At 48.1% G+C, this 25,062-nt stretch overlaps 1 protein-coding gene across 1 annotated transcript in view; it reads right to left on the reverse strand.

Moving 5' to 3' along the window:
- KCNQ3 (potassium voltage-gated channel subfamily Q member 3) overlaps positions 1-25,062 on the reverse strand; it is a 297,960-nt gene that overhangs the window by 44,413 nt on the left and 228,485 nt on the right. Inside the window, exons 2-4 of the mRNA XM_018058576.1 lie at positions 8,323-8,413; positions 6,588-6,714; positions 1,527-1,699 (exon numbers count right to left, since the gene is read on the reverse strand). Coding sequence (XP_017914065.1) covers positions 1,527-1,699; positions 6,588-6,714; positions 8,323-8,413 — 391 coding nt within the window. The remainder of the gene's footprint in view (positions 1-1,526; positions 1,700-6,587; positions 6,715-8,322; positions 8,414-25,062) is intronic.

Here is a 25,062-nt window from a genome sequence, read left to right on the forward strand (position 1 = left end):
GGCAGCTCTCCTGTGCTTCTCCAGGGAAGGGACAGCTGGGAACATTAGCAGTCAACTCTCAGAGCAGTTAAAGGGCTGAGCACATCCTCTCAGGAACAGGGGCCTGTTCCAGGTGCCAACCATGTACACTATACCCACCAAGACTGGCACAAGAAGATTGTCTCTTCGCAATGAAGGCAGCTTTCCTTTATTCCCTAAAGCAGGGGTCCCCAGCCTCTAGGATCTAATGCCTGATGATCTGAGGTGGAACTTATGATTTAATAATAATAGAAATAAAGCACAGACTAAATGGTAATGCACTTGAATCCTCCCAAAACCACCCCTACCACTGATCCATAGAAAAACGGTCTTCCACAAAACTGGTCCCTGGTGCCAAAAAAGCTGGAGACTGCTAAGGAACACACATCTCAGGAGCCTTTTGCTCTGATTTCTTCTGAACTGGCCTCTGAGTGTTTTTTTTTTTTTTTTCCTGCCACTCAGAGGTTTTCCTTCATTTCTCCAGGGTCCAGCCAAGGCGGGATATTAAAAGACAGTGGTACCAAAGGTTTGGGCTAACCGTAGGAGAGAAACGCAGAGCGTGGCACCTCCAGATACACTGGCCTCTCCCTAGGTTTCCACTCCTGCTTGAGCGCATGGAAGTCCAGGCCAAGCCCCACTTGGTCGGCTTGCCTTGTAGAGGCAAGAGCCACCACTAGCAAGCCACTGAACACGGGCTCTGAAGCCAGACAGCCTGGGCAGCTCACTTACTCTTTCTGTATTTGCTTCCTTATCCCTGAACTGGGGTAAGAACAGTGCTGATCCTGGGGTAAGCCAATCTGTATCAAATACCAAGTTCAGGCACTGTGCTTCTGGCTACATAACAGCAACAGCAACTGAGCCACCGTATCTATGAACTGAGTGTATTCTAAATCTTTTCACCCTATGAGGTGAGTGCATATCATTTCTGTATTATAAAGGCAGGAGAGAAGACCCAGAGTGGTTACAGTGTGTGTCAGTCCTCAGTCATGTCCGGCTCTTTGTGACCCCATGGACTGTAGCCTGCCAGGCTCCTCTGTCCAGGGGATTCTCCAGGCAAGAATACTGGAGTGGGTGGCCATTTTCCTTCTCCAGGGGATCTTCCCAACCCAGGAATCGAACCCGGATCTCCTGCACTGCAGGCAGATTCTTTACCATCTGAGCCACCAGGGAAGCCTAGAGGGGTTACAGGAAGTCTCCAGAGTCACACCAGTAGAGTCTGGAACCCAATCCGCCCAGGTGACTTCCTGCCACCCCACACGGCTCTGCATCAGGGGCCCCAGCATTATCATCCCTGTGTTTACAAAGAGGAAAACTGTGGTCAAAGAGGGCTGAGTGATGTGGCCAGCGTTGTTTGCATCTGGCCTACCTGTGTGTATCTTCCTCCTCCCCACCACCATCAGCGGTGGCAGGACCCTCTGGGGACACCGTCCAGGAGGGGATGCCGTGGACCGGATGCGGGTAGGAAGGAAGCAAGCCCCGTGGTCCAGCGGCTTCTGGGCGGCACTTACTTTGCTGTGGGCGCAGATGGCCGAGCCCAGGAGCTTCCAGGTGCCGCCCCTCCGGTCCATTCGGAGCATCCGAAGGATCTGCAGGAAGCGCAGGCTCCGCAGGGACGTGGCCAGGACGTTGCCCTGGTTTCCCACGGCAACCACCGGCACGGACGCGATCAGCACGAAGATGTCTGGAAAGAGGGCAGAGGGTGGCAGGGAAGAGGGGGAATAAGGTCAAGCCAGGGGGCGGGAGCCGTCACGGAACTGTTGGCCACAGACGGGAAGGTGCCGTGTTAAACCGTGACACCCGCGGGATACGTGTTCTTCTCAGACGGGTGAGGAAACAGGAGCTCGGAGCGTGAATCCCTTTCCAGGGCCGTGCAGCTGGACGTGGCCGAGTTGGGATTGGATGCAGGACGCCAGCGCTCACTCCAATCCCAGGGAAGTGATGCTCCAAGACCCTCCAGCCGTGGTCCTTCGGGATCCCTCTCTGGCAGAGAGGGGATTGGGGCTGCCCAGGTGGAGGAGGGGTCTGAAGCTCATGCTGTCTGACTGTGGGTTCAGACGGTAAAGCGTCTGCCCGCAATGCTGGAGACCAGGGTTTGATCCCTGGGTCAGGAAGATCCCCTGGAGGAGGGCAAGGCAACCCACTCCAGTATTCTTGCCTGGAAAAATCCCATGGACAGAGGAGCCTGGTGGGCTACAGTCCATGGGGTCACAAAGAGTCGGACACGACTGAGAGACTTCACTTCACTTTCACTTTCCCCTGCAAGCAAGCCCTGAGAGGGTCCTGGCTGCGGGTGACTGAAAGGGAGGTGAACTCGGGAAGTGGAAAGGAGGGGAGAGGGACGCAGGGGAAAGGCCAGGGCAGGGGTCTTGTGGGGGCTGCTGCTGCGGGAACCTCAGAGCTGTAGGCAGAACACCTCCCACCACCGCCCCTCTGAAAGATGGGAGCTGGGGTCTCTGTCCACAGGCTCCTGCCCTCTGCTGGGCGAGGGGGTCATCAACATTCCCACACTTCTGAGCTGCACTGCCCAGTGACCTCCCTCAGTTTCAGAGAAGGCCCTGGGGTAGAGCAGGAAAGCATGGGACCCGCCCCAGACATGGGGGCATGCTGTCAGGAGGTGAGCCAGAAACGTCCACCAGAGCGGCAAGCAGAGGCCAAGGCGGTGAGACAGTTCTCAAAGGGCCAAGCTGGCTCCTGAAGTGAAAAGGTCAAAGATGGAAGGAAGAGGGCCCTGGTCTCGTTCGCATTCTCTTCAATGCTCCTCCCCACTACTCCAGGATCTATTATGTCCCCACTGTACTGCACAGGACTAGCAAGCACAAAGGATCCCATGACCCAATAAATTAGGAAAAAATCCAATTAAACAGGTTTTACTACTGCAGGACTTCTCAGGGCCTTTAATGCACCATTATGCCCCGTGGCTGTCACTTTTACCAATGACGTCTAGCCTTCCTCAAAGGCGTTCAACCACAGAACTCTTTAGTTGGTTTGTTTGTTTTTGCAAGGGCATCAGGGTACAAGGAAGACACTTGGAATGTTTATCCAACAGGCCAAGTCCAAGCTTCTGAAAACCCTCTGTGACCCAGCCCTAGGGAACCTTCTAGAAGCTCGTGTGGTTTTCTGGGTTCACGGTGGTCTCTCACATCTCCATACCTTTGTTTGTGCCGGCTGCCCTGCTCAGATTAGGCTCTTAAATCCACACCAAGTATGTCTGCCCCAAAAAGCTGGCATCCTTTCGACCATGTTGAAGGTGTCTCCCATATATGCCTAAACTCTGGGGAAAACTAGGGGTCAGACATCTGGATATCAGTATGTCTATATCCTTGATCGGGCTTCTCTATCTGTGTAAAGATATCCACTTTTCAGGTTTGCAGAAAATAAAACCTAGACACAGGGTAAATGTGACGTGAGTCTATGACACTCTGACACTAGGGCAGCAAATCTCAGCCCAGAGAGACTCAGCCACAGTGACAGGGCAGGGTCTGCGGCTGTTTCACATAAGGAGGGCATGACACACGTGCACAGGATAGCCACCCTCTGGTCAAACAGAGCAAAACAACTCTTCCTATGAGGGCCACGTTATGGGAGAAGTTAGATGAGCAGAAGAGAAAATGCAGCAACATCAGCAAAGAAGCCAGCCAGGACGGTGGAGGCTAGGGACAGTCTCATCTCTCCAGAAGGGACAGGAGGGGAACGGAAGCTGGAGCTCTCTTACAATCCTAGAATCGTGAGACTGTTCCGCTGGAAACCCTCCTGTTCTGGTGGGCCTCCATATACTAGGACTGCTCTAAGTTGGCAGGGACCTCAGAATTTGGGCACCGTCAATCTCGAAGTCATCCCTTCCATGCCCTGCCAACACACACACACTCACACACACACAGCCTTCTGGTCAGCACTGGAGAGGTCACCCCAAAGACAAAAAAGAAGTCAGCCTAACACATTATTGACCAGAGACATACTAACACATCTTTTGTTATCTGAACATTATTGATCAGAGATGTTATCAATATGCTTTTAAAGAGTGATACAATTAACATCACTGTGTGAAGTTGTTAGAGCTTAAAATTGATCAAGGGTTCATTATACAACTTATATTATCATTATCATTCACATTTTGCTCCATTAGGTTTTTGTTCCAACCCTGTGTATATTACAAATGCAAATTTATTACCATAAAATTTTAAAAAATGATGCATCGTGAAGTTTTGGGAGAAGAAGAATTTTTTGGTGAATTTTATGCAGATAGTTTCTCTATCTGAGTGACATATATACCAGTGTCTCAGAAGATGACAGTTTTTCAGAATATAGCTCTGATTTAGATGACGTGAATAGTAGACCAAAAAAAAGGCAAGAAAACCTCAGTGATTGATTCTGATACAGAATGTGAAAATGAAACTCACAGGGCTGGAGAATGCTCCTTTGCTTCTATACAAGAGTAGACTGAAGACAACGTTTCACAAACATTAGAAGACTTCACAGGTGTGTCAAGTGTAACTATTGAGTATAATGACGCACAAAGTGTTAGTGAAATAACAATTTTGGCTGGCCAAAATAAAAATTGCCAGCCATAGGCATTAGTTTCTGCAAAAATCCCCTGGTCAATGATGAGTTAGGAGGTAAAGGATAGACAAGGAAAGAGGAAGGTGAAGGAAAGTTGGGGGTTTTGAAAGACTGAACGTTTGTTTCCTTTCAAATTCATATATTGAGTCCTGTCTCTTGGTGTGATGGTGCTGGGGGTGGGGCCTCTGGGAGGTGATTAGGTCATGGGGGTGGAGCCCTCATGAATGGGATTAGTGCCCTTAAGAAAGAAAGAGACTCCAGGGAGCCCCTTCCTCCTTGTGAGGACACAGCAAGAAGACAGCGTCTATGAACCAGGAAGAGAACTCTCACCAGAAACTGATCCTGCTGGCACCCCAGTCTCAGACTTTCAGCCTCCAGAACTGTGAGGAATAAATTCCTGTTATTTATAAGCTACTCTGTCTGTGGTATTCTGTTACAGCAGCTTGAACAGACTAAGACACAGGTAGACAGTCATGGAAGGAGGACAGAGGAAGAGAGAAAAAAAATGTGGAGAAAATTAAGTAACTGAAAAGTTCTCCAATATTGCACATGTGCATGCATGCATACACACACACACACCCTACCTGCATTCAAACTTCTGAGCGCTAGACACAAACCTCAGCTTTCCAGCCTCAGCAGCAGATGGGAAGAAGAAAAAGGGCTTCAGCTGATGGTGAGGGTGGTACTGTCCTCGGTGTGAGGTAACCTGCAAACCTGGCAACTTAGTCCCAGGTGATACAGAGGGAAACTGGCAGCTAGAACAGAGCAACGGTCTAGCTCTTCCTCCCTGGGCTGGCCATTCATACCAAACAGGGCTGTGTTCAGGCCTGGGGGTCAGTTTTCAAAAGAGCAGTGAGGAAGAAGCAGCAACTCAGAGAGGAGGGTCTGTGATGCTAACAAGATGGGATGTAACATGGAGCTGAAGTCATGAAGCACATTTTCCCTGAGGACAGGAGACTGCTGGAGTGGAGAGGAGGGACAGAATGGCTGAGCTCAAATATCTGAAGAGAGTCAGAGGAGTTAAGATGGAATGAATAAGCTTGAGAGGTGGTGAGTGCCCTGTGACTGGAGGTATGCAAGTAAATCTGGGGGAACCACAATAAGGCTGCTGTGAAAGGAGCTGGAGCAGCAGACAGGAAGGCATGTTCAGCAAATGCTCCTGAAGGTTCCTTCCAGCCCTGATATTCTATGATCCTCTAACTTTAACTATTTCTAGGAATTTGAAGCTCCAAGATTCCTAAGCATCACTGCAGGCGGATTTCATCCTGTCTCTGTATGATTTTGGTAGGATCTTCAGATGGGAACCTAGGGGTCCCCCCTAGGTGGGCTAGGGGTGGAGGTGGGTTCTATTCCGCACCAATAGGGGTGTGTGAGAGCTTCCACCCTCTCTGCTATGAAAATGCCTACATCCGGATGGAGGGTATCCGTGACACATCCCCAGAGCAACTTTTGGGTCAGGACACAGCAACGTGGTGTTGCCCTACCTCGGGAGGGCAAAGTGGTAGATTCTTGCAGACCTAGGTGTTAGGATGGAATCTGCTGCTTACTCCCTGTGTGACTGGAGAATGACTCAGAACTGTGAGCCTCAGTTTCCACCTCTGTAAAATGGGCATCATGTGATCCTACAGAAGTAATTCTCAACCAGCAATGGACGTGTCACACCTTCTAACCCCACTGCAGCCAAATGGAATGCAATTGGCAACTGTGGCTCACAGGGACGGGGGCGTTCAGTGTCCTACAGTGGCTGGCACCTTTGCATTCCAAACGCCGAGAGTACCCCCCCACCCCCACTCCCATGAAGAATCCCTGCCCTGTGGACTCATTCTAAAAAGAAGCCACAGGGGCAGGAATTCAGTACCTGCCGGAGGGTTGAAGGGAGCGTGAGGGGCGAGGCCGGCCCCCACCATGTGCAGGGTTTCCCAGACGAATTGTGTCTGCTTAAAATTGCCTCCAAGAAACAATGCACCCAAAGAGGGGGCCGAGGAGCCCCTGGGCCCAGGGTCAGGGCTCACCCAACATGCACAAGGGCTTCCTGGCAAACTTCAGTCGTCCCCGCCAGCCTTTGTATCGGCAGCAACAGCCGGCAGCCCAGATCCTCAAAGCAAACTCGGCTCCGAAGATGAAAATAGCAAATGTTTCCTGCGTAGAAGAACATATGGAAAGATGCTGATTAGCCGGGACCCAGTTGTCCGGAACCAGCGATTTCTGTTCTGAAGTTCTGAAGAGTTGGATTTCTGTGGTTGCTGGCTTGATGGGCAGAGGGGTTAGGACAGGCTGATCACCCCCATTCAGTGCGGGGCAGCGCCTGTCTTCACTAGCTGGCTGTCCTGAACATTAAGCCTTTTTTTTCTATTCTTTTTTTTTTTTTAATGGATCATTTCTTACAAATTCCTTTAATGTACTAAAAAGCCCCTAAGAAGTTCAGTTGAGTCGAAAGAAGAGAAATTGATGGAATTGTCCACGAGTTGTCTGGCCTCTGGTATTGCTAAGTGTGGCCAGTGGTTATTGAGCGCAGCTCCGAGGTCAGGAATCACAGAGGTATTTTATAATATTACCCTCAGCTTATATTTTGAGAAACCAAGGCCCCCGGGAAGGAGTGGCTGAACAAATGTTTCAAGGCCAAAAGTGACCAAGAAGGAATTCCAGGCAGATCAGGCTCAGAGCTCACGCCCATCAGGGTCACACTGCACTACGCTACTCTCGTCCCCCAGGACACAGAGACTGCTCCCTCCCTCCCAGGCCTCCCTTGCTGATCAGACAGAGACACTTTGCTCCTTCGGTTTGGTGACTTCCCTGGGGCTCTTGGGGAGTTGCAACAGTCCTTAAAACTTAGTTCCTGGAACTGGGTGGCTTCCCAGGAATCACCTGCTCGGGTCTCAGCTCCAGATCTGCTCTGAAAAGGAATCTGCTGGTTCGGACACCACGGGCATCACGCTTAGCTCACCAAATTAAGATTTATGAAATAGCAAGACCCCCCTAATTGGGGGGTGGGGGTGGCATCTTTCCCTTGTGCAGAGGGTAGGGCCTCACCCTAAACAGGTGGGCTAATCCTAATCAAGGCATGGTCATTCGAAGGGCCAGCTGGCCAGTGCTGTCCGGGGTTGTAGCAGGAGACAGCTCTTCCTGGAAGCCACCTCCCGGCTGGGCATGGATGCTGCACTCAGCCTGTCGGTCTGTGCTCCTCGCCTTACATTTTTATATACCGAGGACGGGAGGAAATTGAGTCAGGGTGTTAGGCAATCTGCCCAAGACTGCTGCCTGCATGCTGTCCACCACACGCGGGATACAGACTGGACGGTGAAAACGGGCAGGGGCCAGGAGGAAGGACTTGGAGTTCTCATGGAGAAATGGGATTTGGTACTTGGCCTTGAAGGAAGAGGTCCTCAGGGTTTAGGGAGGAGAAACAGAGGCAGGGTTTGGAACCGAACACGCCTTTGTGTTACCTATCAGAAGGTTTATCGTTTAGCCAATGGGTCTTGGTTTCTGCTTTGACTTTGTTCGTGTCCCCTGTTCTCTAATCTGGAATAACACAAGGCCATTCACTCCTTGCTCCACCTGTGCACCCGGAAGGCCTCATCAACTGGCCTGTCATTGCTTTTTCTTACTTCTGGACTTGGCCGGAGACTCCAGGAAACCAAAAGCAGTTGTGGGGAAACTGCACCCAAGGGCCTCCTTGTCCTCACCGCTGGAGGGCCCACCAGAGCGTCTGCCCCAGAAGCACGGCACCACGCTGGGCGCACATCTCACCAGCAGCAGAAGCCAGTCCCCCGAAACAGTCTCGTATTCCCTGAAGGTGGTCAGGACAGCCAGAATCAAGCACCCCAGGACAATCAGGAACCTAGAAGGGAAGGAAGAAAGAAACTAAGGAAGTGCCTTGTTCTGGATTGTGCCGAGGCTAGGCAGAAGACTAATAGCCAGGATGAAGCAACAGCATCCATTGGACATAGGATTGGACTTGTTATGTTATCCCATTTAACCTCGTGACACAGCTGTGAGGTAGTTAGGAACTGATGCTACAATTATGGAAACCAGGTTTGAGAGAGCAACATGCATAACTTTACCAGCTAGTTAGTGGAAACAGTGAGAATTTAAGTTACAGCATCTGGTCCCAGCCCTAGAGGACTGCAGATTGCCTGACAAACCAGAGTTACCGCAAGCTTTGATCAATCAACTAGAATGTGACTATGTTAATAATGGGTCCTGCACACACAGAACTATGACCTTCACACATATGAAAATACTCTTAGAATAAAAACAAATTCATCCGAAGATTGATAAATTCAAAGAAAGTCTCTGTTACCATTATCTTCATGTTATTATCATTTTTTTTTACAGTCAGTAGTTACTAAAGGAAATAATCTCTTTCAATTGGGGGATCTTCAGAATCGTTTCTGAAACTATCAAGTGTGTTTCATGCTAGAAAGAATCCAAGCCACTGTGAGGCAGAGCTGCTCATTGAAAAGTCACTGAGAGCTCATCTGGTTCATGCCCCTGCCTCAGGCAGAAGCTAACTGCAAACAATCCTCTGAGATGATTGTATTTATAAACTCCCCGTGTGTGAGAGAGAGAGGGTGGTGGAGAGACAGTGTGTGTGTGCGTGTGTGTGTGTGCGTGTGTGTGTGCGCGCGCAAGCGCACTTGCTTCATCATTTCAGCAAAGAAAAGAGGTTCTCCGTCAGTATCAGGTTCTCTGGGTGTCTAAGTGAAAATGTTAGCGGCTCCATCGTGACCCTGCTTTTTGTGACCTCATGGACTATAGACCGCCAGGTTCCTCTGTCCATGGAATTCTCCAGGCACGAATACTGGACTGGGTAAGATTCCCTCCTCCAGGGGATCTTTCTGACCTAGGGATTGAACATAGGTCTCCAGCACTGCAGGCAGATTCTTCACCATCTGAACCACGGGGGAAACCCTGGTGTCTAAGAGGGAAACTAAAGGACAGTGTGCAAGCGGGAGTCTTGGCCCCGCAGACTCCAAGTCCTCCGGCTCTGTGTGATCCGGCGCTGTGTCCTGCCAGGCTCCCGCCCGTGTCTTTCCGGTTTGTTTTTATGTAAGTGGGTGCCCAACTCGGGCATTCATTCATTCTTCCACCCGTTGAATATTTATATGGTAGGCACTGGGGGAGGCAGAGCTGGAATCCAGTGATGAACAAGCTGGATCTATCCTCCTGAGCTGACGGTCCGGACAAACAGAAACCAACTCATGGCATGATGGTAAGGACCATGATGTAAGGAGGTTTGGAGTTGTCTGCTCCTGGAGCTGGCTTGGACTGGAGTCCTGGTCCCACCCCTTGATCTTGATTGCGTTTTCTGATCAACAGTCCTGCTGACCTGCAGAGCTGACTCTGTCTCCAACCCTGTCTAGGAACCCAAATGAGATTTCCAACTCCCTCCTGTTTGGCCATTCTATTTTAAATTCATGACATGTGTGGAACCTGCTTACTCTTCATCTAAGTCTCTGGTGATGATGATGATGGTAACAATCTCAACACCCAACACCACTCTTCAGTGAGCACTTACCATCTGCCACCTTACACCTATCAGCTCATTTATCCTCACAACCTTCTCCCAAGGTAGATATGATCATTCCCGTTTTACCGATAAAGAAATTCATCAGAAGGAATAATCACTAGCAGGATAACTGTGTCGTCAGTAAAAAGAATACAGAGATCTCCCTGACCCAGGGATTGAACCTGTGTCTTCTGCAACTTCTGAACTGCAGGAGCATTTTATACAACCATGAATAAAAAACCTAGCCTTCATTTTCAAGGACTTCCTAGCCCAGTGGAGGAAACAGGACAAATGGCCACATGAGAGTCTGGCTGAGGTTATCATCTGAGTGTCCACAGGCTTTGGGAAAACAACACAGTAAGCATCCCAGAGGCTGTGGTCAGTGGGTTGGAAGGCTATCTGAGTCTTAGCTAGCATGGACCATACGTCCCAGTTTATCCAGGACATTCCCCATTCTATGTAGCATGGACCCCTAGGCAATGTGAACATGTACATGTACAGAGAGTTCTAGGATACTAAACCCCCTTCAATTTTCTCCTTCAGTAAGGGGTGCGAGCCTTTTATGATCCGACCTTCCCCATCCCTTCTTGCTTCCCCACCCCCAGAATCACTGCGTTTCCTCAAGCCCTCTTCTCAATGCTCCTCTTCCCTGCCCACTTCCCCCACGTGCCCCTTTACCTCCTGTTAACACCCTGACAGTACCAGGCACACCTTGCGTCTAGAGCCTCCCAGCTACTGCCTGAACAGTTCCTCATGGGATCCCTCCCTTGGGATCGCAGAACACCCAGAGGCATTTCTATTCCAGTACTGATCACAGTCCGTTATCATTTGGTAATCACTGCTTGCACCGTGTCATAAAGACAGCGCACCATCTTAACACCCAGCATGAGAACGCGTCCCAAGGCAGGCACTGCCTGTGTCTAGCGAAATATCTTACAAATCCAGTTGAGGTGGAAGTTGCAACCCTCAAGGCATGAGACTGCTAAACTTCCCAGCAATAGAAAGCAGCCAGAAGTTGGAGATGGGGGTGGGTCTCCAGGGCTGAGAATGACAAAGATAGGAGATTCGGGCACATGCTAAGGAGTTGTTAAGAACAAGCCTGGCTAAAATGAAGTTTGTGGCCTTGCTTCTCTACCAATGGGACAGGGAGGCCAAGCTACAGGAGGATCAATGGGGGGAGGTGAGAGGGTGGACAACGTGCTATTCAAAGGCTTCAGGAGTATGTGTGCAGAAGCCAGCAAGCCAGCAAAGATAGGTCATGCTATCATGCTGTGGACCTACTGTTTGAGGTCCAAGTGGGAATATCCAGCAAGCTGACCGAAATTCAAGTCTAAAGCTTAGAGGAGAGGTCGGAGCTAGGTGCTTAAGTCCCTTTAAGCTCTAATTGTGATTTCAGAGCCAGGTGAGGGGACAGCTCGACCTTAACCGGTCACCAATACGCAGTTTCAGCCTGGTTCCCATTCGCGGGGAGGGGGTCGGGGGGGTGCAGAACCAGGCTTTAGCCAGCAGGGGGAAGCAAACGCTCGTCGGAACTTGGTATTTTCTTGCATCTCCAGGAATTGAAAAGTACTGGCAACCTGGGAAATTTACTTGCTGAGATTTAAAAACAATCATTAATTTATAAAGCGGAAGGCATCAAAGAAGCCCTCCTTCACCTGAGAAGGGGAAGCACTCTTTGGTCTCCAGAACATTTCACTTTACGCTGAAGATACGAACTCGATTCCAGACTCATGGGTGGAATTATCAGTCTCACCGATGGAAGACAGAGAGGTGTGGCTAGATGGGTTCTTCCCTTCTCTTCCTTCGTGTTTTGTCTCTCTCTCTCTCTCCATGCCTCACCGATTTTTTTTAAAGTATTTCAACATTAATTTATTCATTCAACAAGTATTCTTAACATATACTCCACACAGGGCACATATCCCTATGTATGTGGGACTAACACAGACAAATCATAACACAGTGTAGAACAGTCAGAATCATGATATAAATATATGTAGAGGTTGTGCATGCAATTGGGGGAGGGGCTGCAGTTAAGGAGCATCTGAAGAAAACATCCTAGGATCATTTTGTCTGTTATTCTAATGCCAGTGGCTCAGCGCACCAACCTCCCTTTCAGCCATCTCAGGAGGCCAATTATTCTTTTACTTCCTCCATCATGTGAGTTTCTTCTCTGTACCAGACATCAGTTTGCTGACAAAGGTCCACATAGTCAAAGCTATGATTTTTCCAGTAGTCATGTACAGATGTGAGAGCTGGACCGTAAAGAAGGCTGACTGCTGAAGAATTGATGCTTTCGAACTGTGGTGCTGAAGATTCTTGAGAGTACCTTGGACAACAATCAAACCAGTCAAATCAATCAATCCTAAAGGAAATCAGTCCTGAATATTCGTTAGAAGGACTGATGTTGAAGCTGAAATTCCAATACTTTGGCCACCTGATGCGAAGAACTGACTCTTTGGAAAAGACCCTGATGCTGGGAAAGATTGAAGGTGGGACAAGAAGGGGATGACAGAGGATGAGATGCCTGGATGGCATCACCAACTCAATGGACATGAGTTTGAGCAAACTCTGAGAGATAGTGAAGGACAGGGAGGCCTGATGTGCTGCAGTCCATGGGGTTGCAAAGAGCTGGACACGACGGAGCGACTGAACAACAACATGCTTCATGCCACTTTTTTCTCTCTTCTCTCTTGCTTTTCTCTTCTTGGGGAGAGTCAACAGCTGCCCTCCTGTCTGCAGGGTCCCGACCGTCTTTCCAAATAAAACCAGTTGAGGTCAAGGGTCTTGATATGCCCTCAAACCAGACACCATTTCCTACCTGCCTCTTCCCACCCGAGCCTGGCCTCCCTTCATAAGAACAAAGCTGGACCCACTGGAAATCACGACAAATATCCCCTCAAGGATTTCATTCAAGGGGAACCCAAGAGAGCGAAAACTCTAGGATTTACCTGGTAATTTTTTTTTTTTTTTGCATGTTATTTTCTCTTATACTCTGGAGAGCAGCAGTGCCAGGTGGGGACACTGTCACCGTTATATCCGTGCCCCCGTTTTACAGATGAGGACCACAGCCTTCAGGCTCAGGCAGTGGGCTCACCACAGGAGGAGGGGCAGAGATGCTGGGACCAGACCCCGTTCTGAGAATGACCATGAGGCTTGGAGTGAGCTTCTGCAGGGAACAGGGCCAGGGCCGGGCCAGCTGGAGACCCAGGGGTGGGGCGCACTGAGAGTTCAACTTCCCTCTCATCTGGTCTCCAGTTTGGGGGAGAAAAGCTTGGTTCCATCTCTAAGCAGTTCCCCAGGACCCCTGATGGCTCCTGCTCCCCATAGGCATATTTCAAGAGCCAGGTAGCTCGCCAAGATCCTAGATTGGGGGAGGAAAGCATGGACTCTTCTTTCAGTCTCCAACTATTGGCCATTAAACGGCATGCTTGTAGTCAGGCTCCACAGGATCTGAATCTTGGCTCACCACCTAGAAACCAGATGACCCAGGGCAGGTTTATTTTTTTGAACCTCAGTTTCTCACTTACAACACACAAGTGACAAATCAAGGGATTTTCTTGATCTTATTCCTTATCCCAGTCTTTGTAGCTTAGAGATTGCGCAGGGCAGCAGAAACTCTCACAACTAAAAACCACCTCTCTAAGGAAGTCTCCATGCAAACATCCTTGATGGTTTAACAGCAGCCTGTATCCTGCACATCATGGCCTTGCAGTTCAGCCTCTGTCTCTCTATCAGGGACAGCATCCAACGGTACAGCATGGACCATTTGCAAAAAGAGAAGGCAAAGCTCACAAAGGATGCAGGATTTCGTGAAGCTGATGGATATGATGATGAAGAGCTGTTCTAAATACAGAAAGACCATTAACAAGCGATCATCTTACTGGAACAATTAAAGATCAAATGATATTTCAAAAGGTGAAAAATACCATACAATCCTTCCCCTCAAATGTTGACAGAATAAAATGGGAAGTCATGTTGTATTATCATCAAGTTTTGGCAAAGAAAATATAACCTCAAATTAACACTCAACTGAGTCTTTGTGCATTGTAAAAATTAGAGCATAGTTGCAATTATAATTTAAATTTTGTGACCTGTGAGGTACAATAAACACATTTTTGTATTTTAATTATATTTTTGTGATCATATACTAATAAGAAATTTTCTTCACTGTTTAGTATGAAGTTTGGTACCCATTTTCAGCAGATACCTTTTAAGTAGATATTCACTGATTACTATTAATTGTGGAATTAGGGAGCCTCCAAACCTACCTCATGGGATGGTCATGTAAATGAAAAGAGAACCACGTACATAAACTGCTGTGAATCCGGGCAAATAGCAGGCATTCAGATGCAAGCTTTTTACCTCTTTCTCCCTCGTCTTATGTTCATAGAGTCAAAAAAATGGCTTTACTGGAATATAGAAAAAGTAATTTTGTGTTTAAAAACCTTCCTTGTCCTTGAAATTAAGCAAGAATATCGTAATCACCAAGAACCACAGATATCGATGTCTAGATCTTGATCGATCTATATCCTGTCCCTATCAACCTCTGGGTAAGTTTCCAACTCATTGGAAAAGACCCTGATGCTGGGAAACATTGAAGGCGGGAGGAGGGGATGACAGAGGATGAGATGGTTGGATGGCATCACCAACTCAATGGACATGAGTTTGAGCAAGCTCCAGGAGTTGGTGATGGACAGGGAAGCCTGGTGTGCTGCAGTCCGTGGGGTCACAAAGAGTCAGACACAACTGAGCAACTGAACTGAACTGATCAACCTCTGGATCCACAGATGTGTAATGTAGATTCAGGTTTTGACCATTTAAACCAGGGGTTAGCGAACCGTGGCCCTTGGGCCAAATCCAGGCAGCTGCTTTTTTATAAATAAATTTTTATACCATCGCCACACTCCTTTGTTTATATGTGGTCTGTGGCTGCTTTTGTGAGGCAATAGGAGAGCTGAGTAACTGCAGCAGAGTCTATCTGGCCCAAAGGCCTAAAATATTTACTATTTGACTTTTAAAGAAAAAGTTTCCCCACTTTTGATTTAAACTAAGAGCTCAGGGCAATGGAACTCAGTTGGTACCACCTGAAGATATTGATGTGTCTAATGCAGTGCAGAAAAAAATATTTAAAACTTAAAAGGAAGGGACTCCATCTCATTGCTGTTGAGATGGATATCACAATATTTAATAAAGGAATAAAATAGGGTCATATCCAGATTTGTGGAAGAAAAGAAGTAAACGTTTAGGGAAAAGAAGACAAATATGATTAAAAAAATAAGTACCGGAGTAACAGCTTAAATTTCATTAGTTTCATGGTGAATCTGTCTCTGGAAACATCTATTGAAGTTTCTTGGTATGTTACCAGCCATTTCTTCTTGCGTGTCTTGTCTGCCCGCTTATGGCTTCTTTAAATGTAATTTTTTTATGTATTTATGTTTGGCTATGCCGGGTCCTCTTTGCTTTGCGGGCTGTTCTCTGGTTGCAGCGAGCAGAGGCTCCTCTCTGGCTGTGGTGCGCGGGCTTCCCACAGTGGCGGCTTCTCTCGCGGCAGAGCAGGGGGTCTAGGGTGCACGGGCTCCAGTAGCCGTGCCTCACGGGCTTAGCTGCTCTGTGGGATGTGGGATCTTCCCTGACTAGGGACTGAACCCATGTCGCCTGCACTGGCAGGCAGACTCTTTACCACTGAGCCACTGGGAAGCGCTTGGCATGACATTACAGGGTTAAGAAAAACAAAGGCATAATTAAAAATTCATAAACCTCAACTAAAAGTCCAGTCAGCTTTGTGAACAAAATCTTCCTTGTTTCACACCTGGGGTGGTATTTTTAAGGTCTAAATCCATCCTTCCATAGACCCCTGCTTGGGCACTGAAATGATGCTAAACCTTAAGAGGATGCTTAATTTATCAAACCCCTGCAGAGCACCTACTATGCTGTGAGACTGTGATTTATAATGAGAAATATGTATGGACCCAGTTTCTGGTATTGAGTTCATAAAACCCTTGGAATTTCCTTAGTGGGGAGCACAATCCAGGTGTCTTTTGTGACGTTAGCATGGTGACTGTTGGGAAGCTCCTCAGGATGGGAGCTGTTGCCAGGAGAAAAAAATCAAGTGATTAGAGGGTGGGAACTACCAGTCCCAATTCCCCGACTTCTTGGGAGGGCAGAGGGCCTGGAGCTTGAGTTCCATCACCAATGGCCACTGATTTAATCAGTCATGCCTATGTAGTAAAGACTCCATAAAAACGCAAAAGCACTGGGTTGAAAGAGCTTCAGGGTTGGAACACGTGGAGATGTGGGGAGTGTGGTGTTTCTGGAGGCCCATGGAAGCTCCACGGCCTTAGCCCATTCATGTATTATGTATGTGTTATTCACTCAGTTGAGTCTGCCTCTTTGCGATTCCATGGTCAGTAGCCCACCAGGCTCCCGTCCATGGAATTCTCCAGGTAAGAATACTGGAATGGGTATAATGGAACTGGAATGGGTTCCCTCCTTTAGGAGATCTTCCCTACCCAGGGATCCAACCTGGGTCTCCCACATGGCAGGCGTGTTCTTTATCATTGGAACCACCAGGGAAGCTCTTATCCCACACACTGCCCTATGCATCTCCTCCATGGGCTGTGCCTGACTTAAACCCTTTTGTAATAAACAGATGCTCTTAAAATAAGTCACATGTTTCTCTGAGTTCTGTGAGTCACTCCAGTCAGTGAATCAAACCCAAGGAGCAGGTCGTGGGAACCTCCAGATTATAACCCGTCGGCCAGAAGCACAGGTGGCCACCTGTGACTTGCCACTGGCATCTGAAGTGGGGCCGAGGGGTGGGCGCAGTCTTGTCGGGATGAGCCCTTAACTTGTGAAATCTGATTTCTCTCCAGGTGGACAGTGTCAGAACTGCGTTAAATTATAGGACATTCAGTGGATGTCAGAGAATTGTTTGGTGTGGGGAAACTGTCCCCCCTTGGGGAACAAATCAGATTTGGGGGGTTCAGAACTCTTACATGAACATTTTGGAAGCACCTACTGTCTACAACGAGCTTCCAAGGTAGTTCAATGGCAAAGAATCCACCTGCCAATGCAAGAGACCCAGGTTCGATCCCTGGATCAGGAAAGTGCCCTGGAGAAGGAAATCCCATGGAAGGAGGAGCCTGGCGGGATACAGTCCATGGGGCTGCCAAGAGTTGGAGACGACTTATCGACCAAATGACAGCTGCGTACAAAGCACTGATCTACAGGTCGTGTGCAGCAGGGCAAAGAGTGTGCATTTCAGAATCAAACATGGTGCTTCATCCCTAGCCGCTCCTCTTCATGTGTTTATGGCCCAGGCTGTGCTGTGCTTAGTCGCTCCATCGTGTCTGACTCTGCGACCCCATGGACTGTAGCCCGCCAGGCTCCTCTGTCCATGGGAGTCTCCAGGCAAGAATACTGCAGTGGATTGCCATACCCTCTTCATGGCCCAGGCAGAACTGTTTAATTTATCTAAATTTCTGTTCTTGTGCATCAGTAACACCAAAGTCCACCTTGCGAGGCTGAAGCAGAGAGTCCACGTGCTCCACGGTAATGTTGCCGAGACTGCTGGGATCAGACACAGCATCTGCTTCCAGGAAGGCCGGAGCAGGAGCTATCTAGAATCGATGTGTTCATAGCTGTCACGAGGTGGAGGGTGAGCTCTCTATCATCCAGATGGGTGGGAAGCGCCAGCAAAGGCTCCTCAGCTGTCCCTCCCTATGCCTGCATGGAGGGGCCCTGTGGTGCATGAGGGTAGAAGGTGAGAAGGTGATGGGACAAGTGGCAAACAGGCTCCACAGTTTCCCTTCACCCCTCCGTCCTTCCAGGAGGAGAGGGGCTTGTTTTCAAAGGCTCACAGTGGATGGCAGCATTTTCTGTCCAGACCCTCCTCAGCTCTCTTTTGTCTGGCCATAAGGAATCCTGGTGAGGACTTGGCTGGGGCTTGAATCCCAGAGCCCAGCATCTAAGCCCGAGCCCTGGGGCATTCCTTTCCCTCCCTTCCCTTCCAAGTCACCCCTGTTCCCGTGGTCTTCCAGCCTCCACTGCTGCCCTGTCAACCTTTCCGTCTGCATTTCTCACTGCAGGTCCAACACTTTCCATCTTCTTACTGATTCTTGGTCACCGGGCGTGCCTACCATCAGACGCCTTCACCTGTGCATCTCCGGTCTTCCTGGCTTAAAAGACCCATTTCATAGAAGACATTCTAAAGCACACAGTGGAAACCAAAATAAAAGAATCACCGTATTCAATTCTAAGCCTAATAAATCAGCTGTTTTCATTTTCTCCTATCCCTTTTGCAGCCCAAGGACATAGGCATACACAATTTTCAATATTTGCTTTGTCTCAACAGTATAGTCTGCATTTTTATCTTATTAAAGTATAAATATTCTTCCACTTGGCTATAAAATATTCAAACAATCATGTTTAATGGAAGAGGCACTTTCTATGACATCAGTGCACTGAAATATATACAATCATTCTCTTATTGCTGGATATTCAGATTTAGAGTGCTACCAATTCTGTGTTATTATAAGTTATGTGATGGTATATATTTTTACGCATAAAGCTTTTCCTTCTTTAGAATCAATTCCTCATAATAACCTCTAGACTGTCCGGGCTTCAAATATCTGAATTGATTCTTGATATATTCTGCCAGACTACTTTTCTGAATGGTTGCACACTTTGTCCCCAGGAACACACACGCATCCATTGTTACCCAATTTTGCCAGCATTGGCTATTTATTACAGTTTGTTGGTTGACTTGCTAATTGAATGGGTATAAAATGGCACCTGAAATTTGCATTTGAAAAGGGCATAAAGGCTTGTACAGGTGGCACTAGTGGTCAAGAACTCAGCCACCAAACCCGAGACTTCAGGGACTCAGGTTTGATCCCTGGGTCGGGAAGATGCCCTGGAGAAGGAAATGGCAACCCACTCCAGTAGTCTTGCCTGGAGAATCCCATGGACCGAGGAGCGGTGGGCTACGGTCCAGTGTCACGAGGAGTTGGGCACAACGGAAGAGACTTAGCATGCAGCACCTGAGGATCAAGTTACTTCATGTGGGACCTCCAGCTGGAGGTTCTAGGAGAAAAGGGAGCAAGTCTTCCCAGCAGCTGTGAAATCATCCCAAGGAGGCCCCCACCTACACGGGCTTTCCTGGTGGCTCAGCTGGTAAAGAATCTGCCTGCAATGCAGGACACCTGGGTTCAATCCCTGGGTTGGGAAAATCCCCTGGAGAAGAGAATGGCAACCCGCTCAAGTGTTCTTATCTGGGAAATCCCATGGACAGAGGAGCCTGGCGGGCTACAGTCTATGGGGTGCAAAAGAGTTGTGTGACTAACGCTTTCACTTTCACCTTCCTCACCTAGATGGTGGCCAAGCCAACCTTTCAACCGCCTTCAGGCTGAAGATAGTGGGAAGAATGCCAACGTGTCACTGGCATATTACTTACTTTTCTAACCATGCTCTGGATACCTTTCTCATTTAGAGATAAAAATCGGTCCTCTCAAACCCAAACCAAAAGGTGTAAACAACTTATATTTTCTTATTCCTTTAGCACCTTCCTACAACTGGCTCCAGCGTTTCTTTTGCGAGCCAAACACTGAGACACAAAGCAAGACCCGGGCCCCTTGCTGTTTCCCCCCCCCCAGCATGCCACAAGCCCTGATTATTCTAGACACTTTTTCCCTCTCTCTTTTTGAAACTCTCATTAGAATGGAAACATTTAGCGGCTTCAAGTTTCCAAAAGGAGAGCGATTAAAAAAGAGAGACAGAGAGAGTGCCCATGCAGGCGTTAGCATGGGGAGATGCATCTGTTTGCCCAGCTGCACTTGTAGAAACAACAGCCATCACGGCTGATTGTTTGAGCTATTTCCTTCCTTCCCTGGGCTTCATGTTCATCCTGAAATGCTCCTGGATTTTATATTCACTCACTCGGTCCTTCATCCAATACATGTTTACTGAGCAATTACTCTGTACTGAGTCTCGTGTCAAGGTACAGAGGTGGCCCAAGAATCAGGTCTGTTCCCCAGATACTTACAGCACCATCAAGAAACCAATTATCCTAGTGGACCGTGCTGGGCACTGAGGTGGTCAAGCACATGCACCACTCTGCAGCGACTGAGGGCAGTCAAAGGCGCCCTAATAAGTTTTCAGGGGCTTCAGCTTATTAGCTGCAAATTTTACACTCAACAGCATCCTGGGGCTTTGAGCCCACCTTCCTCTCACCTATTTCTAAGGTCAGTCATTGAAGGGAAAGTTGCAAGACCATTCACTAGCCATGAGTGTTAGGACTAACCCCAAGCTTGGGCTCACTGTCTCTACTGTTCCCAACTTCTGGAGCCAGCATCAAGCTTTGCAAATTAAGGCATAACATTTATCTTGGGGGGAAGGCTGCAGAAGTCCGCATAGTCAAAGCTATGGTTTTTCTTGTGGTCATGCGTGGGTGTGAGAGCTGGACCATAAAGAAGACTGAGCACTGAAGAATTGATGCTTTTGAACTGTGGTGCTGAAAAAGACTCTTGAGAGTCCCTTGGACTGCAAGGAGATCCAACCAGTCAGTCCTAAAGGAAATCAACCCTGAATATTCACTGGAAGAATTGATGCTGAAGCTGAAGCTCCAATACTTTGGCCACCTGATGTGAAGAACAGACTCATTGGAAATGACCCTGATGCTGGGAAAGATTGAGGGCTGGAGGAGAAGAGGACGACAGAGGATGAGATGGTTGCATGGCGTCACCAACTCAATGGACACGAGTTTGAGCAAATGTTGGAGATCATGATGGACAGGGAAGCCTGGCATGCTGCAGTCCGTGGGGTTGCAAAGAATTGGACATGACTGATCTACTGAACGACAACAGAAGATCATTTATCCGTGCTTGTGTAACTGACCTCAGACATAGGTACAGGCTTTACATTTGTCTTTGTTCAATGTCATCTTCTGAGACTCAGCCTGTATCTCAAGCTGCTGTGATCATCTTGGAAACTGAGTTCCACTGCTGGAGCCTTAACTGTCCCTTCGAGCTTTGCCATCTGAATGCCTGATAGTCCTACCCGTGGCCCATGGACCTCACTGATGCAGGTGCCACTCTTCCTCCCACAACTTCCTCCCCCCCTCACTTCACCCCTCTCTGGGGGACAGTAAGGAATTCTGGCTCAGGGTTCCCACTGCCCCGTCCTCAGGAGCCCATCCAGGTACCTTGCCAATACTCAAAGACCCAAACCCACACCTGGTACACTCAGTTCCTGCCAGGCATATGTCATCCCTTCCAACCCTGAGATGCTGGCAAAGCTCATCCTTGGTGTGTCCCTCTCTTATGCACAGGCCACTGATTCAGAGGATGTGGAGAGAGAGAGAGATGGCGTCCTTCATGAGCTGGCCTCCTTGGTAGGCCATTGAGAGTTCTGGTTCCAAAACCATCCTGGCCACAGTAACGAGGACCCCAGATGCATTTATCAAGGTCCCCGTGACCTCACAGGGCTCTAATGGGGACTGCGTAATCAATGCTGCTGGAGACCGAGCTATGGGATGGCATGGGAAACGCCTCATATGTGTGACACTTCAAATGGGATTCTTTTTTCTCTCTCTCTTTAGAGATGAGGATACCAAGTTTTCTCCTTGAAACGAGGACGAGGAAAAAAAAAAACGCACAGAGAGAAGGAAAGATATGCAGAATGATTCAGAATCCAGCTACCTTGCTAATGCATTGGAAGACTGTGGTGGTGTCCTCACTAAACATAAAGCAAGGTATGGAGGGAAGCGGTGGTGAAAAGACCTCACACTGGGGTCAAGAGCCTGGGTTCTGGTCCTGGCTGTACCCCAACCACTTGGGTGACCTGGGGCAAGTCACATTTCCTGAGTGACAACGTCCTCCTAGAAACTAGAGAATTTCTGCAGATCCTTTCCTGTTCAAATACTAAGACACAGACCGTCATTTAAGCCATAGATGTGCCCCTGAAGGGCTTTCCAAGTGGCTCAGTGGTAAAGAATCTGCCAGGACAGGAGACATAAGAGACCAGGGTTTGATCCCTGGGTCAGGAAGATCCCCTGGAGGAAGGCATGGCAACCTCCTCCAGTATTCTTGCCTGGAGAATCTCATGGACAGAGGGGCCTGGTGGGTTACAGTCCATAGGTTTGCAAAGAGTTGGACATGACTGAAGCCACTTACCATGCATGTGCTCCTAAAAATATATGGCAGACTTTTGTGCCCCCCAGTTGAAGTAGACTTTAAATAAGCCAGGCCAATATCTCTATTTTTCTCTCTCCTCCTTCACTCCCTCCCTTCTTCTCATCTTTTCTTCCTTTAGGAGCAGAATTCTTTCTTTAAAAATAAGTCTTCAAAATTACAATGAGGTATCACTTCACATTGGTCAGAATGGCTGCCCTCAAATGTCTACAAAGAAGAAATGCTGGAGAGGGTGTGGAGAAAACAGAACCTTTCTACACTATTGGTGGGCATGCAAATCGGTAAAAGACGAAAACTCTAATTCGAAAAGACACACGCAACCCAATGTTCACAGCAGCACTGTTTACAATAGCCAAGACATGGACACTTCGGAAGCAACCGAAGTGTCCATGAATAAATGATGGACAAAGAAGTGGTATATACATACAATGGAATATGACTCGGCCATAAAGAGAATGAAATGATGCCACTTGTGGCAACGTGAATGTTCCTAGAGATCATCATACTAAGTAAGTAGGTCAGACAAAGAAGACAAATGTCATATGTGGCGTCATTTATATGTAGAATCTAGAAAATAATACAAATTAATTTATTGACAAAAGAGAAACAGACTCACAGACATAGAAGCAAACACGTGGTTACCAAAGGAGAAAGGTGGGAAGGGATGCATTCAGAATTTGGGATTAACAGATACACGCTGCTGTATATAAAATAGGTAAGCAACAAGGTTTTACTATAAGCAAGGGAACTATATTCAGTATTTTGTATACCCTATATAATTTTGTATAGCTTATAATGGAAAAAATCTGAAAATATATGTGTGTATATGTATTACATATGTACTCTATATATACATAAATATACAGAACTGAATCATCTTGCTACACAAATGAAACTAACACAATATAGTACATCAACTCTGTGTGTGTGTGTGTGTGTGTGTGTGTGTGTGTGTGTTAGTCACTCAGTCATGTCCAACCCTTTGGGACCCCATGGACTGCAGCCCATCAGGCTCCTCTGTCCATGGAATTCTCCAGGCAAGAATACCCTTGCCTGGAGGGTTACCATTCCCTTCTCCAGGGGATCTTCCCAACCTAGGGTTCAAACCCAGGTCTCCTGCACTGCGGGCATATTCTTTATCATCTGAGCTACCTGGGAGCCCTAGGCTATACTTAAGAAAAAAAAAAAATCTCATGCAGAAGTCAAATAACTGTAACTGCAAAAACAAGAGTGACTTTATGGGGAGGGATGGTTGTCCAGCCTTGGCAGTATCCCCTCCCCTCCCCTCACTTCCCTCCCTCTGTACACATGTGATTGGCACCGTTTGTGATGCACTGAATTAAACTACCACCTTGCTGGAAAGAATCCTTGTTTTGATGAATGCTCTACTTGGGAAAGCAAAAATGACTCAGCCACATGTGGGCTACCAAAGCGCTTTCCTGTCATTACCTCATCCCTCTTCCATACAGATCTGCCAGGCTGGGTGATTTACCCCATGCCACAGGAGAGAAGACAGCTGAGATGGACGAGAGGTGGAACGTGTCATTCTTGGTCATCTCCCTGTACCCTGATGTGAAGAGCTGACTCATTTGGAAAGACCCTGATGCTGGGAAAGATGGAAGGTGGGAGGAGAAGGGGACGACAGAGGATAAGATGGTTGGATGGCATCACTGACTCAATGGATATGAGTTTGGGTAAACTCTGGGAGTTGGTGATGGACAGGCAGGCCTGGTATGTTGCAGTCCATGGGGTCACAAAGAGACAGACAGGACTGAGGGACGGAAAGGAACTGAACTGTACTGTACCCCAGACACCTGAGGGTGGTACCTGGGGCACAGCTGGTCCTCTGGGAACAGCTCTTTTTTAAAAGTTATTTATTTTATTCATCATTTACTTTTGGCTGTGCTGGGTCTTTGCTGCATCGCGAGCTTTCTCTAGTTGTGGGGAGCGGGGGCTACCCTTCATTTGCGGTGCATGGGTGCCTCTTGGTACAGAGCACCTGCTCTAGGTTGTTACAGAGCACCTGCTCTAGGTTGTTACGGAGCACCGGCTCTGGGTTGTTAGGGAGCACCGGCTCTGGGTTGTTACGGAGCACTGGCTCTAGGTTGCAGGCTTCAGCAGCTGTGGCTCCAGGGCTCAGTAGTTGCAGTTCCCGGGCTCTAGTGCACAGGTCAGTCGTTGTGGCACACGGGCTTAGCTGCTCTGCGGAATGCAGAATCTTCCCCCACCAGTGATTGAATCTCGAACTGGTGTGTCCCGCATTGGCAGGCAATTTTTTTTTTTTTTACCACTGAGCCAGCAAGGAAGCCTGGCAGGTGAATTTTTAATCAGTGGGTCACCAGGGAATTCCCTCTGGGAAAAGTTGTTGAATGAATGGGAGTACCACTTGCTGAATCCCTGCCAAAATCAGGGCTCCAAGCCCTTTTGACCTCTTTTGGTTCACAGGCACTGAGCTTCCTTTCTTGGAAACATATGATCAGTTGCAAACATCACCCTGTGAATTAAAATTTTTGGTTGGACATGCCTATCCCCTCCACACTTCCTGAACAACAGCACATAATATCCAAGGATTGTCCCTGATTCATAGCTGAGGGAAATAAATATCTAATCTGCTTTCTTCTCTTCATAGGGAAGAGAATCCAAGACAGGAATCCTAAAGTTTGGGCAGTTCTCTTTTGCCCTAAAAGATTGTAGCAGATATTGTCCATACCCAGACCCTCTAACCACAGACCTCCTACTGTCTCTCAGTTTTCTGCATCCAACAAATCTTATCTGCTATTTGTCTCGGAG

Source organism: Capra hircus, chromosome 14, assembly GCF_001704415.2.
Source record: "Capra hircus breed San Clemente chromosome 14, ASM170441v1, whole genome shotgun sequence".
Lineage (NCBI taxonomy): Eukaryota > Metazoa > Chordata > Mammalia > Artiodactyla > Bovidae > Capra > Capra hircus.